The sequence below is a fragment of the Sebastes umbrosus genome, chromosome 3 (genome assembly GCF_015220745.1).
Source record: "Sebastes umbrosus isolate fSebUmb1 chromosome 3, fSebUmb1.pri, whole genome shotgun sequence".
Lineage (NCBI taxonomy): Eukaryota > Metazoa > Chordata > Actinopteri > Perciformes > Sebastidae > Sebastes > Sebastes umbrosus.
The window spans coordinates 11,455,915-11,475,791 of record NC_051271.1 but is presented as its reverse complement, the minus strand read 5'-3'; the positions used below and the strand labels follow the sequence as shown (position 1 = coordinate 11,475,791).

The window sequence follows — 19,877 nt, the reverse complement described above, 5'->3', positions numbered from 1 at the left end:
TACAGGGTAGGCATGTGTTCCACCTCCACGGCCGAGCATCTAACACAAACACACATCTGTCTCCATTTTCCCGTAATGTTTGAACCTTTCTTCAACTCCTCTCATCATCTATACCTCCCTCACTCTCTCTCTCTATGGCTCATGTTCCCCTTCTCTGATGCCCACTGACTCTCTTCTCCTCCCCGTCCCCTCCCTTCCTTCTTTGTCTCCAGGTCAGTAGATCAGTTTTCAGTCTGGCTCGTCGGGTGATCCCCGCTTTGGTTACCTCGTCCTTCTCACCTCTCGTTTACCCCCACCTCCTCACCTCCCCGTCTACTTACCCCGTGAGCATATGGTCGGCTGCGCGACCTGAACTTGCGGTGGCTTTTAATAAATACATCAGTGCGGTGGTATCATCATGACAGGGGTCACGGGTCGATTACAGTGTGTGTGTGTGTGTAACAGAGAGAAGGAGGGAGGGGTGTGGGTGTGTGTTTCGGTTTCTGGTTGACAGTGCCTTCACCCTTACGACCCTAATACACGCTGCATGTTATCACAGGAGGTGTGTGTGTAGATGCGTTCATGTGGCAAGCCCGACTGCGCGGAGGGGTGAGTGTGAGTCTATGACAGACGCTCATCATATTTAATCCTGGAGGGATTTCGTTGAAATGAAAAGCTGCTTTTCAATTTTATAATCCAGTAGACCTAATCTCTCTGCCAGCGCCCGTCCATACAGTCCAATTAGATGGACGAGAGAGGCCAGATGAGTCCTATTCGCCACAAAGTTATCTCCATTGCCTGTCCTTGCTGTGTCAAAACACCGTGGCACCCCGTGTCACGAGAGCCCAACGCTGACCTTCACAAAGCGTCGTGAAACTGTGCAATGCACAAAAAAAACTGCGCTGTCAACCCACCTGTTTCTACTGCAGTCTTGGCCTTGTTAACGGTGCATTGATTAGACTTTGGATGCGTGTGTGTGTGTGTGTGTGGTTCGATTCAGCCTTTGTGGCACCGCGCTCTCACCCGCCCCCACACACACGCCGGGTCCAGGGAGAGAAAGTGCACACTACAGTAAAAGAAGAAGTCGCACTAGTGAAAACGCTGAGTCGATTTATTCTCAGAGGTCAGTGTGGCGCATGGAAGACGCAGAGGTAGCAGAGGTTGGGTGTTTAGATTTACTGGCGTGTGGCGCAAAGGAAGCGGGAGATCGGCAGAAAAGGAACAAATCGGCGAGAGTCAAAAAGGAGAAGTTAAAAAGACAGAAAGGGACAGTGCAAAGTGCTAATCGAGACACACTGCAATAAAAAGAGAAGTAGCAGATCGAAACTTGACAAAACCGAAACAGTAACGCTGAGATCAAACAACCACTGTGACCTTTGTTGTGGTTGATTGAGGACAGCAGACAGGGAAATGGTTTTGCGGTGTAGTGTGGGTGTTATGTGTATGCAGTAGCGGTTAGAGGGTAGAACGAGGCCACTTTGCCCATATTGACTGCAGTGCCATGTGACTGCTGTGATCATTAATGTGTCCTGATGCCAACGGGTATCCTGATGACCCACATCTCAGCAGTCCACTCTCACTCTGGCTGCCACCCAAACCAGACCTCTCTCTCTCTCTCTCTCTCTCTCTCTCACTCTATCTCTCTTTCTCTCTGTCTCACTCTCTCTTCCTGTCTCTCCCCACTTCATTGGAAGCACAACCTTCTCCTTTACACTTTCTCCATCTGCATTAGGCCCGGGTATCGAACCTCAATACTTGTCTGGTACTGACCGAAATGTGTCTGCGAGTATCAAAAACTGTCTGGTTTACTAATTCTTTTATTGAACATTTAGTGTTTTGAATTAATTTTGCTTATTTTAGATTTTATTTATTTATTTTTCTGCTTGTGTTCAGATGATGTGGGTGTTGAAAAGATGGATAAAAGCAAAGCAAGAAGCTAAAGCAACATAACCGAACCAAAGGAAAGAGAAGCTGCAGCAGCGGTAGCAGCAGAACGGCGGGTCAGCCAGAGAGAGAGAGAGAGACGGCTGCCAGCTGCAACCAGACTTAAATAACATGGGAACGCCCTCAGGTGTTCCCAGTTGCTCTAACGATCACCTGCAGAGAAAGCGCAGACGGATGAATCAGCCAGCAAACTGACACCACAGGGTTCATCACACATTTCAGAACTTTTGCTTCTTTTGTTATATGAAGCAAAAAGTTTATTTTGGGAGAGAGAAACAAAGTAAAGTATCTAAAAAAAAGTAGCATGTTGCTCTGTGTACTGAAACACGGGTATCATACCGGCACTAATTAGGGCAGTCCCGAATACCATTTTATGTGCTTTGAAGCTCCGGTGACAAATAGTCAAAGCTTCGCGGCGCAGCGGGATGACATGTTCTTCTGTCTGTGTGTCTGTCTGTCTCCATCTCCCCAGACAGCGTCGCTGACGCAATGTACATACACAACAAACAGCAATATCCGTATGACAATAAGTAATAATATTATGGCATTATTCCATACTTCATGGGCTATTTTTTGATTTATACTTTATTATTATATACTTATATAAAAAAAGCAAATAACGTAGCATTCATATATTGATTTGAAGGTTGATTACCTTCGAACTATTGGTGTCAGCCCTAGCACTACTCTGGAAAAACATCAGATGATACCCACCCCTAATCAAAATACAGAACACACACAATCCTCCTCTTTATTTTTATTGGCTCACACTGCCTTTTCTCTATTACTGCCTAGAGCTGCAACGATTAATCGATTAGTTGTCAATTATTAAATTAATCACTAACTATTTTGATAATCGATTAATCGGTTTGAGATTGAAAAAAGTAAAGATTCTCTGATTCCAGCTTCTTAAATGTGAATATTTTCTGGTCTCTTTGCTCCTCTATGATCGTAAACTGAATATCTTTGAGCTGTGGACAAAACAAGACATTTGAGGATGTCATCTTGAGATTTGGGAAACACTGATCGACATTCAATCAATCAATAAATCAAGAAAATAGTCGACCAATTAACTCTGAGACCCCAGAAGTGTTCGCTATCCCTCTTGCCAAAAAAATTCAATTCTTGCAGAAATCTCAAAATGTCAAACGTGTTTGATACCAAATCACAGCATGGCTCTTTCTATGGTGTTCCTCAAGGTCTTAGTGTCTTAGTGTGGTATTTAGGAGGGATTATTGATCATTTTTATCAATTCTCGAGTGGTAAAAAATTGTTAAATTTAGCACCAAATCTGTATAATAAATGGTATCAACCCAAAAATTGCTGCAACAACTTACGAGATGTTAAGTGAGCATGGGAATGGCCATATTATACTTCTATCAAATTAATCTTCAGGTCCCCAGCTTTCAGATGATGTGCACCACTTCTAAGTGGCATCTACTGTTGACCTGCTATCTCCCCTAAAGACCCCCTGTACCCCCCTAAAAAAAAACAAAACAGGTCTATTGTGGGTCTCAAAGGGTTAATCAACAATAAAAAGGAGTCATAAAGTCATTAGTTGCTGCCCTATTACTGCCCCTCTCTCACTTGGACACATATTTACGCCTCTCTTCCTGTTCAGCTAACCTTCATCTCTCTCTCGAGTATACATAATAATAATAATAATAATAAGTTCCACTTATATAGCGCTTTTCTGGATCTCAAAGACATCCCCTTACTCACTCTTTCTCCTCTTCTCCTATTCATTTTTTTATTCATTCATGCCCATTGATATGGATATCCTTCCACTTCCCTCTCCTAGGTGAACAATTTCGAATAAAAAAGATTGCCTTGACTGAGCTGTTTTATCATGTTCATCATGCCTCTTTAATGCAATCTCACTCTTCATCCATGACGCCCCGTTTTTATTACTTTTTCTTCATTCCTTTTTTCCCCCCTATTTGGAGCATCCTAGTTGGTCTGATGATGTGCTGACTTCAGATGAACAGTTTTTTGGAGTTTTCACTGACCCAGTAAAGTAGCTTTGAAATTTTACCCCCACCCCCCCTTCTCGTTTACTCCATCTTCCTCCCCTCCTAACCTCCTATAATTCTCTCCCACTCCTGATCTAATGCTATTCCACATTCTGTCAGCGTCCCAGTTCCTACATTTGGCACATGCTCGCCACCTATTACTCCCCGAGTCTATCTCTCACTTGCACTCACATATAAAATGCATATGCCTTCGTGAAATAAGCAGTCCCTCAAGCACAGTGACAGGCACCCACCAACACAAACCTGCTCATGTCGCCAAACTGTTCAAGTTAACACATTTTGACACGTAAGTGAACGCAGTCACGCACGAGCACCCAAAGTCTTAAACACACACACACACAGACAGACTGAAACCACTGGCTGTTGGGTATTATTTTGTTTTTGGGGGGGGAGGCACACTCCACTGCAGCAGAGGAGTTAATTACCCCATACGATCAATAATTCATTACGCTGTCAGTTTGTGTGTCTACGTCTCTCCGTATGTGTGCTGGCATGTTTTGAGTGCACGTAAGCATGAAGACCAAACTCTCCCAGTAAGCATTTTCTTTCCCTGGGAACGGCAGATTAAGAGGATTGACTCCGTAATGGATTAACCTCTGGAGTGTGTGTGTGTGTGTGCGTGCCGGATGCGCGCACGCTCCTGCGTGTGTGTGTGTGTGAAGCAGGATCAGAGAGCCCATGTATGAATTGATTAGCCTAAGAAGCTCCTCTCCTTCCTTTTTAATGACCACATCAGCACTTTTTCACCACGGGGAGGATAAATGTAGAGCTGTCCGTCAAGGAAAATGAGACACCGCCCCTTTAAGAAGGGTTAGCTGTCACTCAAACGTCACTCCTGGGAGCACTCGGCATGGACTAGGGAGACCCTGCTGTGTCAGTGTGTCCAAGATGATAGATGGCGCCTGTGTGCGTGTATTAGTGAGTGTGTGTGTGCGTGGGTGGAGGGGTGAGCGACCGTCTCTATGCAGTATTTACTTGTCAGCAGGACTTCAGCTTTTAACTGCAGCTTCTTGAGCAAACACCAAAACCAATGCATCCGTTATCAGTACAACTAATATTGTTTACCGAGTAAACATATATGCTAAATGGCAGAAAGATAACAGCGTGACAAGAGAAACAGAAACACGAAATGACCAATTACCCTGTTGGAAGCAACTATTCGCCCGCCCCCTCTGTGTCATTACTCCAACTGAACTCCTCAGGGGTTTATACCGAGGGTAAGCATGTGTTACACACACGCAGTCATGCATGTATACACAAATGCACATTCACATATTGTTTGGCGTCAGCAGGGGGGTTGACTCATGTCCCCTGCATTAGATCTTGCTAAACAGAGGGCTGATGTTTGACACGGAGCACACGCACGCTCTGACAACAGGGTACTGTCACACCGCTCACAGGCTTAGGATGCTGACACACGAGTGCGTGTTGCGTGCGGGTGTGCGCACACACACACTGTCAGCTATTTTTTGGAGATAAAATGACGTTAGCGACGGGGTATGTGGTCGAGTATGTCAGCAGATGTGTGAATAAGAAGAGATAAAGGAAGAGGAGGAGACAGAGATCAGCAGGCAAAGGGTGAACAAAGTGTCAGAAAGAGCTGACTGAGATTTTTGAAATCTCAGTGCGTCCCAGAGCAAACAAAAAAATGGAGGATCCATAGAGACTAAGTCAGAGCTCCTACCTGTTTGCTGTACTTGTTCCCAGTCTGGCAGCCATACTCTGAGCACTGGTCAGATCCCAAGGACATGGCATCTGCGTTGCCGCTGCCCCCGCTACTGCTGCTGCTGGAGCCGGCGCTTCCCACACAACCCCCGCTGCCCACAAAGGTGTTGGATGGAGGCAGGTCCTGGACCGCCTGGTGCTTCTTTCCCTCAGCTGGGGGGGAGTGGGGCTGTAGATTCACCGCGGGGAGAGGTGAGCTGGATTTGTAGTGCCTGGCCAGATCTGGGCTCGACTGGTGCCTCCTGCCGCCGCCCATCCGCGGGCTGCCAGGGTCACCGTCCATAGCACAGTAGCGGGCTGCAAGGCGCTCGCTAGCGCTGCTCAAATCCTCCTCGTCGTCGTCATTGGCGTGGCGGCGCAGCCCGTTGACTGTGACAATACCGCTGTAGAGCGATCTGTCAGCCTTCCCTCCTCCTACAACCGCACCGCCGCCGCTTCCGTTGCGTTTGTCCCGTCGAGGTTTGCGTCCGCGGTCTGATCCCCTGCTGCGGCCCGCCTGTGGTTGAGCCCCCGGAGGACTGAAGAAGTCCTCCTCCGGCTCCTTCTTTCCGGCCTCGTAGCCATTCTTGCCCTGAGCGCCGCACTGCCGAGCTGTGACTACAAGCAGGATCACCAGGATGACCGCCGCGGCCCCCGCCAGGACGCCGATAGCTACGCTGAGGCGCTGTTTCCCTAACGCACGCTCGCTGTCTGGGTCCCCCGCAATGTCCAGCGACAGTGGCGCCATCAGACTGCGGGCCACCTAGGGTGAGAGGAAGAGAGAGGAGAGGAACCAGACAGAGAGGAGATGCAGATTAAAGGAGGAAAAGCAACAAGAAGAGACAAACCGTAAATGAGAAGTAGAGCGACTGTAAAAGATGACACAGTGGGTGTGAGCCACAGAGAAACATCAAACAGCATCTTCCACTTAATTAAACTCATCACCGTGTTTTAGTGGGGGAGCTTCTCTATTATTCCCAGACACATAGAATGTCACTAAATATATAATTGCTCTTGCTTCCCAGTTGCAGCATTTAAAGTTGCGCCTGTAATTCTCCACTTGTGATCTCACATCATCTGCACTGGTGCAGGAAATGCCTGGGATTATGCAGTTTAAAGCTGATTAAAAGAATAAAAGGAAACTTCGGGGTCAGGGACATTTAGAAGAGGAGAAGCAGGAGAAACAGATAAATGTGCAAATAAAGGCAGCAGACATGCTATGACTATATCCCCCAGAACACCAACACTTCTACTGTCTCATCAACGAACAATGTCCCTATTGTAAATGATAGCGTAGGCGTGGATTTGTTAAGGATTTGCAATCACAATTTTTTCACTGAGAACTGGATGGATAGACAGATAGAAAGCTACTGTAAATATGTCTCCTCAATGCAGGCATTTTTTAAAGCTGTTTTCTTTCTGTCTCTTAGGGTCTCGAGGTTGTTGTTCAGTTAAAAGAATAATAGTTTTATTTAATGCGAGGCAAATCCACAATGGTCCATTTCGATCAATTTATATTACACGCATTTTGTATTTGAGATAGAGGAGACAAATAACAGTGATCTTCCATTATGGACACATATACATGGCTGAGTGCACGCACACACACACACACACACGCTCTGAGATTGTACACTAATAAAAAGATCATTACAAGAAAGTGGGTAATGCTGAAGCACAAACACAGCCATTACTGGTTATGGAGTCTTGCCCTACAGGAGACAACGAGGCTGTGGAGTTCTGGTCTGCAGAGCCCTGCTGGTAATATGGGGCAGGGTCATGAATCTGAATATATCTAATCAATACATAGCAGCTATGTTGGGAGAATCGTTATGCAGAGACCAGACAAAATAGAAAAACACACACACACACTGCATGCACCTACACAAGCCCACACAGTGTGTGTGTAAGCTGTCCGTTAGCGAGACAACTCATTCTGCAGCCCTGACACCTCGTCTCGGAGCTCATACGACAATTCCTTTGGCCTGTCAAGGCTGGAAATTATATACTCGTGTAATCCCTGGTGCCTCAAGAACGGTGGGTAATAAAGCTTGCAGGAATGAACGGGAGAGAGACAGAAAGTGAAGGTGAGAGTTATATTCGAGCCCCTATGGTTTGCAATAACCAAATAAAATAACTACAGTATGACCTGGAGTATTACTCCAGAGAGTGCTCCTCACACAACTGCACTGTGCAACTTGATTATTACATTATCCGAGGCACATTATTAGGCTTACTCATATAGAGCCACATTATTCACTCTAGCTCCGCGTTACCCCCAAGCTACGAATAGGGCTGTGTTATATTTCATTGTTTCATCACTATCTATCTCTGGGTTAAGTTTCATTGTTTTTGAGCGAGTTGTGTTGGTTCTTTTCCCATTATTCTGCTTCCACTGCAGAGGGCCTCTCTCCGCCAGGCTCCGCTCTCCCCTCAGCCCCATTGTTCTTCTTTTTGCCTGCAGTATTCCTCTCCATTCTCATTCTGCTGGGCATCTCTCTGGCTTAGCGCATCCCTGCACTGTCTGCCGTATTGTGTGTGCAAAACAACAGAGAGGAAATAGCGATGCAGTGCCATATACTATGTGACACAACAGCCAAGTTTGTGTTGGGAGTGTGCATGCAGGCATAATGTGACAGAGAGACGCATTAGAAAGTGTACCGTATAGTCGTGAGTCGACTCACATGTTGAGTGCAAGCTATGTATAGCTGTCCAAGTGCAGGTGTGTATGCTGTATGTGTGTGTGTGTATAGGCACACACAAGGCCGGTAAGTGTTCAGCAGGATAAGCACAGCAGCCACCGCTACCGCCGTGTTTTTCGAGTGCATCCCTCTGACGCATCCCAAACTCCCAGTGGAATCTGCCATTCTGCTGCATGAGCTTTGTTCCGGCCGGGCTTTAACACCACCATCTATCTGCTCCACTCTCCAAGGATGCCGTTATCTGCATGTCACTGCAGATGCCGATGCTGCGACCGAGACGAGGAGTTCTCTGCTGACCACACTATTGACCCAAAGTGCCTGATCTTAGTCGTTGCTCAATGAATTCACAGCCAGAACAGAGAGCTGCGGTTTGGTAATCTTTAGCTATTATTCATATTCATAGAAAGCTGACTGCACATATTTAAAAAACATGGAGAAAACCCCCCATTTCAAGATAAAAAAAGATCGGAGATGAAACACAAATTGTAAGAATGTGAAAATATCATCACCAAGAGCCTTAATCAGATTCACAATACAGCGTACTTCCGATGTACAAAGCACCTTAAAGTTTCCAAAATGACACCCATGTCTAACATATCACAGCTAGCTCTAATTCCTTCCTCGTCTAGCTGAAACTCTGCAGTATCATATTGTAGCTAATTACCCAACATGTGGTTCACCCAGTACTGTTGGACAGAAAAGACTGGAGTCATTTTCTGCCGCGGTGCTGCAGCAGTAGCAGACGTTTTCCTTCCCTAATTACATCTGGCATCCATCCACCACTCAGTTTGACTTCATTATGAGATGGAGGTATTCTCTCTTCAATGACTTCTACTCAATTACTCTCGCCAAGTTCCTCCATACAATCAAACTAAACTATGCATATTGTAATCAAAGACGGCTTTTATACCGGCTTGGACATATTACACCCTATTGTTCGATTCAATAGCCTCTGTCATTTAGGCACATTGCGGTTAATTCCACCTGTCAACACCATTGTTCCGCCGCTTACCAAGTGTTTGGTACTAATCCTCAACACCCTTGATTGTTCAATTTGTACTTTTCATTCTACTCTTAAGTGACAGCGTTACATTTACGAGGTGGTTTACACACTGGCTAGTGCTCAAATACTACACCTTCTATCTGTGCTCAGTTGTTCGTCGTTGTTAGAAAAAAAGTGCAATGAAACACAACAGTTTTTTGGACGCCAAGTTGTCTCCATATGAGGTGAGTCAAAACTCTCAGGCTGTGATTATACAGGATGTGTTTTTCTCTTGCCAAAACACAAGATTTAGCTTTAAGTGTCCAAGATACCGAGAACTCAAGGGGCACACGGAGCACAGTATTGTTGTAGTTGCTACGCTACTGTTGAGAATAGCTATACGGTAACATCATTGAAATTGAGAAATCAAGCTATAGTTTACGTTATGCAATTGGAAAACATATCCAAGCCCCAGCGGCTTGTTCTTTTGAAGAAGAGTAGAAAAACATCTGCACTGTGAGGTGTGTCCTCAGAGATCACAATCTGTGGTTGATTTGGTCATACAGGTTAATTAAACAGAGTGAAATGAAACACTTTTTGTGTGTTTTGATACAAAAAGGGGCCTATCAATGTATTTAAGGATGGTATTTTGGGCGTACCAAACCACATCTGTGTTGGGACACATTTTTTGGAGATTTCTGCCTCTTACTTCTTTTCCTCTCAAATGTCTCAGGGCTAACTTCGGCTCACACAGTTTACTTCATGTTGCGTGCACAGACCTGACAGTTGAAGACCTTTTTCCTCACAGAAAATGTGAGAATGTGCTCGAAACCAAGTTTCAACTTGGGGGTGAAAACCACAGGCTGTTAGTCTCAGAACAAACACTGTAACCACAAGGCCACTGAGGCGATTTAATTATTCGTCAATACAAATGACTTTGCCCACTCCAGCGACCACGTTTTAGTCATTATCACCTGCCAGCATTTATAGCTTAGCTGAACATTTTTTAAAGCATAATGGGAAGTTCATTTGATTAATATTTGAGGGCAGACAAGAGAGAAAGAGAAAGATTTTCCGCCAGCGTAACATACGCTAAATTTGAACTGAATGTTATTTCTGGTATCTGCAGTAATGTCTCTGAGTCAATTGCTTCTTCACCTCAGTGTGGATCTCTCAAGCCAACCCCTAATTTAAATCACAAAGGTGCACATTTCACATTCCCTTTATTCTTCCTGTAAACATTATTCATTTAAAGTTTATAGTGCTTTTCAGTTACTTTCCTCTAAGTTTGAGTTTGGGCTGCATAACACAATGAAAACTCATCAATATTCAGGCGTATAGTGAAGAGACACTAGTAAAGTACAACTTCTATTCAAATGAACATACTTCAACCTATTCTGGATTAAAAGGCCAAAACTGGGACAGGGCCATCTCTCTCTTTCTACCTCTCTAACACACTCACCCCTAATGCTCTCGCTCGCTCTCTCTCTCAAACACACACACATACACACACACACACACCTAATACTCTCAGCTCTGAGTTCAATGTACCATAAAAAAGGAGCACTTCGGTAATAACAGTTATTTTAACCACATAGTCATTATAAGAATGCATTCTGGACAGAGAACACTCAAAACTACAAAGAAGCAGGCATTGCCAATAGCCTTCAAAAGAGAAACAGGCTTCTTTATCTGGGACAAATATAGACACAATTATTTCCTCAAAAATAGGCAGAAAATTGCAACACCATGCAAACTGTAGAAATTGTGCATTTATCTAATTCTATCAAGAAAATAATCTTCTTACCAGTTTAGTTTAAACAGCCACAATCAGTTGTCATTACCACCCTCCTCCATTGTAATGTGTTATCAGAGTGGCGGTTATTTGAATGGATCAAAGGACAATATCATCACTGTGGTCGTTACGGGTTATCATTACCAACTGTGTGGAACAATAGATAGGTCTGCAGACACCAACGTAGCGCTGAGGCATTCATTACTTCATTCAATATACATGTATTTTGATTTTTTGCTTTGTTGCTGAAATCAGTTTGAAAAATATATATAAAGATTACCTGTACGTCCACTAGGGTGGCGTTGGCCAAGCTCTCGTTGATGAAGACATGGACCAGGGCGGTGGCACAGAGAGAGGGGGCTCCGCTGTCGTTGACCCGGATCACTAGGCGATGCAGACCTCGGTGGCGGCGCTCCAGAGGCTCTGCCAGGGTGATCACTCCATTGGTGTGGCCAATCTCAAACAGTCTGAAGGGATTCCCTCCCACTAGAGCGTAGTGAAGGTCTGCATTTGGGCCAGTGTCTGAGTCTATGGCTGTTACTGTCCTGACGATGGTGCGGGCACTGCTGGCAGGTGGAAGGAGGGTGTAGGACTCGTTGGCTGGAGAGGTAATCGAGGGGGCGTTGTCATTTTCATCCGTCACAAAGAGCGAGACGGTGGCGGTGGCAGTTTTGCGGGGCTCCCCTCCGTCCACGGCACGGACACGGAAGGTGTAGGTGGAAAGCTTTTCACGGTCAAATGACGCAGCAGAGAAGATAGTTCCTGTGTTGTTCTCGATGGAAAACACCTCCTCTCGCTCTTTCTCGCCATCTTCTCCTTCCGCCTTCTCTCCCGTCTTCTTCTCGTCGACTCCATCCATCTCTACAAACAGACTAAGTTCTGCGTTCTCGCCTTCGTCGGCATCGGTCACAGTGACCATGCCGACTGGGCTGTTGGCGAGCAGGTTCTCTTTCACGTAGAATGTAAAGATTTCCTGGACAAACTTTGGTGCGTTGTCATTGCGGTCGGTCACTTGAACGACAACAGTGGCAGAGCCTTGCAGAGAAGGTGTACCCTTGTCCTTGGCAATGACCCGGAGTTCATACCTCTCTCGCAGCTCACGGTCCAGAACCCCGGTGGCACGGATATCTCCATTATCTGCATCGATGTAAAATGGCCCGTTTCCAGCAGGGTCCAGGGCGTACGCAATCTCCGCATTCTTGCCGCTGTCTGCGTCTGTGGCTACCACAGTGACGACCCGTTCACCGGGTGAGTTGTTCTCAGCAAAGTGGACCTCCACAACGCTCTGGGCAAAGGTCGGGGCATGGTCGTTGATATCTACCACTCGCACCATCAGTGAGCTGTTGCTGGATAGACTGGGACTGCCAGAATCTACTGCCACAATGGTAACGCTGTACTCTTTGGTGGCCTCGTAGTCCAGCAAGGCAGAAGTATGTAAGAAGTATTTTTTCTTATTCCTGTGAAAATAATTAGAAAATAAAGTTCATGAATGTGGTTGCTACCCCAGATGAAAATAATATATATCTTGGCAAAGTAGTCAAACAAAAATACTATTGCTGCTTCCTTTTATTCAATTTACTGACTTATCAGTCACCAGGGTGTTGGTAGACTAAAAACTATTTCACCTAGTAGTCATTGTGTTGATCTTTTTATGGGGAATGTTCCATTATATGCTAACAAAATGTCAGAAAATAGTGAAAATGTCCTGTTTTCATTTCACAAATGCCAAGGTGACACCCTAAAGGGCCTTGTGTTGTCCGGCCAACTGTCCAAAGCGCTAATAATATGTAGATTCAGCTTGTTCTCATTCCCTTGGCGTCAAATACCGACGCTATGTCACGCCTCTCGGCATGTGATACCGACGCACAAGGCACCCTTTAGCATCTGTATGAGACGCACCACGCTTTCAAGTAACCACAATGTAAACCTATCCACGTCAATATGAAACGCTCAGAGAAGTGGTAAAACAATTCACACAGGGCTGGTCCAACAAACACAGGGTTTTCATCCAGGACACCGCTGTTTGTGTCCAGTGTGAAACAACGTTTTTGTCTTTGTGTTCACAATGTTAAGTTTCACTCTACAAACATAGTAATTTTTAGCCAAAACGTAATGTTTTAAACAAAACTCTGGTTTTGTTGCCTAAACCTAAGCAATTTTTTGTTTGAATTTATAACGTTAACCACGTGTTTACTGCGACCGCAGGGAGCGTCATAGTTTGACGTACTGGGCTACCCAGTGCAGTTAGAAAGTGACGCCAAGGGGTCCTGACAAAACGTCCTTATGTGACGAGTTGGGAAGAGAACGTGTTGGTAGATTACAGTGATCTGAAACACAGCAAAGCCACAAAACCTCACATTTGAAAAGCTGGAATAGGACCAGAGAATTACTGTAATATTTGCTTGAAAAAATGACTTAAACGCTTAATTGATTGTCAAAATAGTCCATTTTCTGTGAATTGACTAATCGATTGAATCATTTTAGCTCTAATATGGTGTGGTCTTTAACACACACTTGATTGTATGAGATCTTGTTCCATGACTGCAGTCTGATTTTTTAATGAAATCTACTAATCAATTTGCTGAAGACCTCTCATGATTATTACTTTGACTCAGAAAGTCTTTAGTCAAGGACAGCCCTACAGTCAATACAATAACCAGCCTTATTGCTCAGGTGTCATAAGCTGTAGCAGTGATATCCTAAGATGGCCTTCTCTATTACCCTCACTCCCTCCGTTCAATAGCTTTAGGAAATATCTTTACAATCTACTGAAGAGTATTGACATTTACAGCCTCTACTGGAGTAATTATAATACTAAAAGTCTAAAACCCCTTGACTTTGTAGAACATTTATGCTCAAAGTTTACAGATTGTATGACTTTCAAACTACTCCTCACTGAATGAATGAGTGGCACCACTTGACCCAAGCTTAAATGAAATCTCCATGCAACAACACGTCACTCTTCTCTCAATTCTCTGTGGAAAATAGAAATTGTAGTAATTCCTCCTGAAGCGGTAGTGTGGGTGAGACTTATAGCAACTGCATGCTGAACGGGTAGCTGTCAAGGTCAGGAAACATATGGGATAAAAACAGCATCAGCCTCTGGCAAAACAGACATATGTTTGTCTATTATGTTAAGTTTTACATTTTATAACACTTAACAAGAATGTATATGGGAAGTGGAATGAGCCATCTTCAAATCAATGTACAGATCCTGAATCAAGGACTGTATAGTAGGTAACGTAACAACAGATTGCTAAAGGGCATGTTAATGAACCAGTTTCTAATCATTATGGCCATTTTCTTAATGAACAATAACCAGTTTTAAATTAATTGTTTCGGGTATACACCATGTGAATCAGGTGCTTAATGGCACATATCAAAATACTATTAGCTTATTATGTACATAGTTGTTATAGTCCCCCCTCAGGTAACGTAGTGCATTATGCCGAGCTATTATTTAAAATGCATCATTACTTCATGATTACCTCATCATTACTTGCCATTTTTGTGAACCCCTCAAGAAAAGTAGTGCATCATCCTACCCAAATGACAGGGACTGATTACTAGATAGTGGCTCATTACTACAGTAACTATTATCCATCATATACTCCTTTATTCAGAGTAATTCAGGAACTACTGATCAATAATCAGTTTCCTTTGTAATGGATTTCTTGCTGTGACTGGTTACCTCTGGTTTGGCTTACCTGTCAAAGGCTTCATCTGCAGGCAGAGGTGGGAGCGCTGTTTCACCAGCTGGCTTTAATGTGAATGGGACGTCTCCTACAACTGTGCACGTCACCGCTCCGTTCTCTCCCTGGTCTCTGTCCGACACCTGCACCAGAGCTACCGGCGTGTCCACCAGGACGTTCTCTGGCACCAACGCCGCTCCATCTCGCACGGGGATCCGTCCAATCTTTCGGATCTCCACAACTGGGACGTTGTCGTTCTCGTCCCGGACGGCCAAAATCACAGTGGTGCGGTCGGTGCGTGGCGGCTGACCCCGGTCTCTGGCTGTCACCGTGAACCTCAGCTGCGCCACGTCTTCCCTGTCGATCCTGTGGAGGACGCTCAGCCACCCGGTCGCCTCGTCCAGCCGCAGGAGTCGCCTGACGGATTCGGTGGCCGCTCCGAAGACGTACTCCACCTGCCCGTTGACTCCGATGTCGCGGTCCGAAGCTCTGACCTGGAGCACAGGTGTGCCCGGAGGAGCGTTTTCTGCCATTTCCGCCTCATACGTTGACCTCTCGAACTGTGGGCTGTTGTCATTCACGTCAGTGATGGAAACACGGAGCAGGGCTTGGGAGGAGCGTGGCGGGTTCCCTCCATCTCGAACCCTGAGGACGAGCTCGTATGAGTCCTTCTGCTCACGATCCAACGTGCCTTTCACAATGAGCTGCGGTTGTTTCTCGCCATCTGGTATATCTGCGACTTGTAGTTCAAACACAGTGCTTCTGGGTCCTCCTCCGTTATCCCCACTTCTACCCCTCCGGTCCCCAAGTCCATCCACTCTAGCCACGGGGTTTCCTCCTCCGGCCGTGCGTCTCGTCGAACTCGACCCAGCAGCACCGTCTTGGATCAGCTCGTAGCGGTCGATGCCATTTCGCCCAAAGTCCCTATCCGTCGCCGTGGGCAGCAGGTAAAGGGTTCCAATCGGGCGATTCTCCTCGACCGAGAGCTGGAGCACAGGTGAGGGAAAGGAAGGTGTGTTGTCGTTGATGTCCGTGATGACAACGCGGCCTTCGAACAGGTCAACCCAGCTCTGCAAGGGTCCGATCACCGACACCTCAAAGTCCAAGAAGCACTCGTTCTCGTCAAAGATCATCTGGCACTGTGGGAGCTTCTCTCTGTCAATGCGTCGTGGGCCCGTCGTCAGCTCACCTGTCACGTTGTCGATCTTGAAGAACTCTGATCCGCTCTCCAGGGCGAAGGTGACATCCCCGCTGCCGGTCCCTGCAGTGAGGCCCAGGTCGACGGCCACGTTGCCGATCTTGACGTCAGGCGGACCCTCCTCCGCCACCCGGTACCGGAGAGCTGAGTCGGCACCCGGTAGCTGAGTCAGCAGCTGCAGCAGCAGCACTAAGACCACGAGGCTGAGAGCCTGCTGCTGCGTCGCGGAGGAGTGCACTGCACCAAGCCTCTGCATGGCTCCTTCTTCTTCTTTCTTCCTCTCTCTCCTTCACCGCTGTCTGCCTCTGAGCTTCTCTTTATTGCTGTTTTGTGGTGTGCTGTAGCTCACAGCGTGGGTGTTTGATTTATCCTTTTCTTACCTTCTCCTCTCTATCGCTCTCTGCGGACTCTAGCAGCCTGAGGTCCGGGGAAAAGCTTCCTCACTAGTTCACTTCAGCTGTGCAGGCTCCTTTTTTTCCTTTTTTATCCTCCTTCTCCTGTATTACTCAGCAGTGCTTTTTTTTTTCACCAACTTCTATACTAATAATGTCTTGCTGGGCTGTTTACGTCACAAACATATCCAAAGATCCATCCTGCCTGCTGCGTAAAAAGCAACTAATTCATGCGCCTTTTGGATTAATCCACTTCCACTCCAGCTGTCCCACTGTCACACACACTATATATAGGACGCTTATTACCACTTCATAATGTTAACTTATTTGTTTTATTCCAGTCACATTTGGGACAGTCCACAGTTAGAAACTGCAATGCAGCACCAGCACAACAAGAGGAAGAAGAAAAAGCCCCTCACTGCTGCTCAGCTCTCCGGACGCCGAGGACTATTAACTCACATCCCATCAACAAGAGGAATGAAATGCATCAGTTTGATATATAAAAGTCTTTGATGATGCTGGATCTCTTCTTACCTTCCTCTCTTTTTTCTCCTCCGCAGTATCAGAGCAACGTGCCAAAGCCGTCGGATTCCTTCACGCAAGTTGTGTGAGTGCTTTTTTTCAGAGCGAGTTTCTCATCATATTTCTTCTCTCATAATAATAAAAAAAAAAAAAACAGATTAGATTGATGATGAGCTTAAAAAATGGAGATTCCAAAAACATCATCATCAGCACCAAATTAGTGTAATCCTGTGCAGCCTGTGTTCGGGTGGATGGATGTCTCGGTGATGGACCGAGTGGAGATGCGTCTTTTTCCAAGAGTCCCGCATTCTCTCTCTCTCTCTCTCTCTCTCTCTGTCTCTCTCTCTCTCTCTCCTCCACATGCGCCTCCTCCTCTGGCTTTTTTTTCTCTCTCCTCTCACCTGCACTGCTTGGGACTGCTGCTGCTGCTGCTGATCTCAAGCGATGCTGCAGTCTCTCTCTCCTTCTCTCTCTCTCTCCTCACTACTGCAACATTTTCCCCGGCCGCGTAACTCGATCGCTGAGCTGTAACGGGAGAGGCAGCAGAGGCGGTGTTGGGTCGCCGGTGTGTGTGTGTGTGTGTGAGTGAGTGTGTCGGTGTTACCGGGGACAGACCTAACCTCCTCCTGTCTGTCATATAGAGGAAGATTAAATGGCCTCATGGTGTCCCGGCCCGCTGACAGCTCCTGGTGTGGGGGGGGGGAAATATCTTTATTCACACTATTCACACAAAAGGACAAAGAGAGAGAGAGAAGAAGAGAGTGATCTGGCTTTAATACAAGTCAGCTCAGCTCAGTGCTCAGTCAGATTTCTGCTGGTGCAGCTCTTTCTGGCCGGGGCAGGAGAGTAGAGTAGAAGGATTCATTCATTCTTTTTGTGAAGGAGACAGGAGGTGGTCACGTATAGCAGATGTAATGGGGGGGGGGATTGGTATGATGTTCAAGGGCTACAGTCATTTAAACTGGATAGGCTAGTGGTAATAGTCTATAGCCATTTACATTTCCACTTACTGTAAGCAATATTGTAATGGGCAAATAAATAAATAAATACAAATAATAAAAAATACAAATTATAAAAAAACAAAAACAAAAACATAAACATAAATAAATAAAACATAAAAACAACACATATATATATATATATATACGTATATATACGTATATATGCACGTACAGTATATATACATATATATATACACATACATGTTTTGTGACAGGGAGGTAGGGGTTAGAATTTTAGAGGAAAATTTAATTTTAAAAAGCATTGTGTTCGTACAAAAAAGAAGAGTATGTGTATTTCAGTCTGTGGGGTGGATTTGTGGAATGGGTTAGGTGATGGGTTGAAGGGGAGCACAAATATAAATCAATTTAAAAAGCTATACAAGAAAGATATTTTTGGGAGGTATATGGTTGAAGAAGAGTTGTGTTAAAGGTTGGTTATATACTTTTTAACTCCGGATGTATTTGTGGGTTGTAAATAAACTTGGGATGCTGTTCATATATTCAACTTAGGATGTAAATAAATCTGGGATAGTTTTTATATTATATTATATTATCATTCTATGATATATGAGTTAATAGAGGAGAAGTGAGAAAGGGGTAGGGTAATATAAGTTTTTCTTCTACCTACTCCTTTTCGGACACTATAACTCTTGTTTTGTTTGTTATTATTTTGTATCTGTTTTTATTTATTATATGTTCGAAATAAAGTCTTTCATTCATTCATTCATTCATATATATACACATATACAGTATATATACATACACATATGTATATATACACATATAAATATATATATGCATTTATATATATATTTATATACACACACATATATATACATATATACTGTATATATACATACATATACATACATACACATATGCATACATATATATGCACTATATATACATACATACATACATACATACACACATATACACTCACCGGCTGTGGCCCATCTGCTTCAAGGTTGGACGTGTTGTGCGTTCAGAGATGGTATTCTGCATACCTTGGTTGTAACGAGTGGTTATTTGAGTTACTGTTGCCTTTCTATCATCTCGAACCAATCTGCCCATTCTCCTCTGACCTCTGACATCAACAAGGCATTTCCGTCCACACAACTGCCGCTCACTGGATATTTTCTATTTTTCGGACCATTCTCTGTAAACCCTAGAGATGGTTGTGCGTGAAAATCCCAGTAGATCAGCAGTTTCTGAACTTTTTGAACTTCAGCAAGTCGTCTTCACCCCCTTAGATGCCTAAATGCATTGAGTTGCTGCCATGTGATTGGCTGATTAGCTATTTGTGTTAACAAGCAATTGAACAGGTGTGCATATATATACATACATATATACACCAATATACAGTACATATATAAATACATATATACATACAAATATGTATATATACATATACATATATATGTATATATACGTATATGTATATATATACTGTATATATGAGCTGTGTAGTATTTCTTCTTCTTCTTCTTCATTTTTATAACACTAAGACATCCTTTCTGTTTCTTTGTTGGCAGTATCCTCCACCGCACACATACACACAACTACTACTCCATTTACTGCAACCAATATTGTAATGGGCAAATAAATAAATAAACAGATAAATACAACATAAAAAATATACATACATGTATATATACAGTACAGTACAGTACATATACTGTATGCACATATACATGAGCTATGTAGTATTCTTGTTTTTTTATAATACTCAGACATGCTTTCTGTTTCTTTGTTGCCAGTATCCTCCACCTCATACATACACACAGACATGCACAGTGCTGTGAAGATGTTGTCTCTCGGCGGACCGACCTGCTCGGTGAGGAGCGCATTGCAGCATCGGTCTGCTGCTGCTGCTATTGAACACTACCGGGGCTTCCTCGCTGCTGCTCTGTTAAACCCCCTCTGCATTTCT

At 44.6% G+C, this 19,877-nt stretch overlaps 1 protein-coding gene across 1 annotated transcript in view; it reads right to left on the bottom strand.

The window, feature by feature from the left end:
• pcdh7a (protocadherin 7a) overlaps nt 1-18,002 on the bottom strand; it is a 48,778-nt gene extending 30,776 nt beyond the window's left edge. Inside the window, exons 1-3 of the mRNA XM_037764330.1 lie at nt 14,847-18,002; nt 11,420-12,596; nt 5,641-6,423 (exon numbers count right to left, since the gene is read on the bottom strand). Coding sequence (XP_037620258.1) covers nt 5,641-6,423; nt 11,420-12,596; nt 14,847-16,285 — 3,399 coding nt within the window. The 5' untranslated portion in view covers nt 16,286-18,002. The remainder of the gene's footprint in view (nt 1-5,640; nt 6,424-11,419; nt 12,597-14,846) is intronic.
• Nucleotides 18,003-19,877: the final 1,875 nt, after the last annotated feature.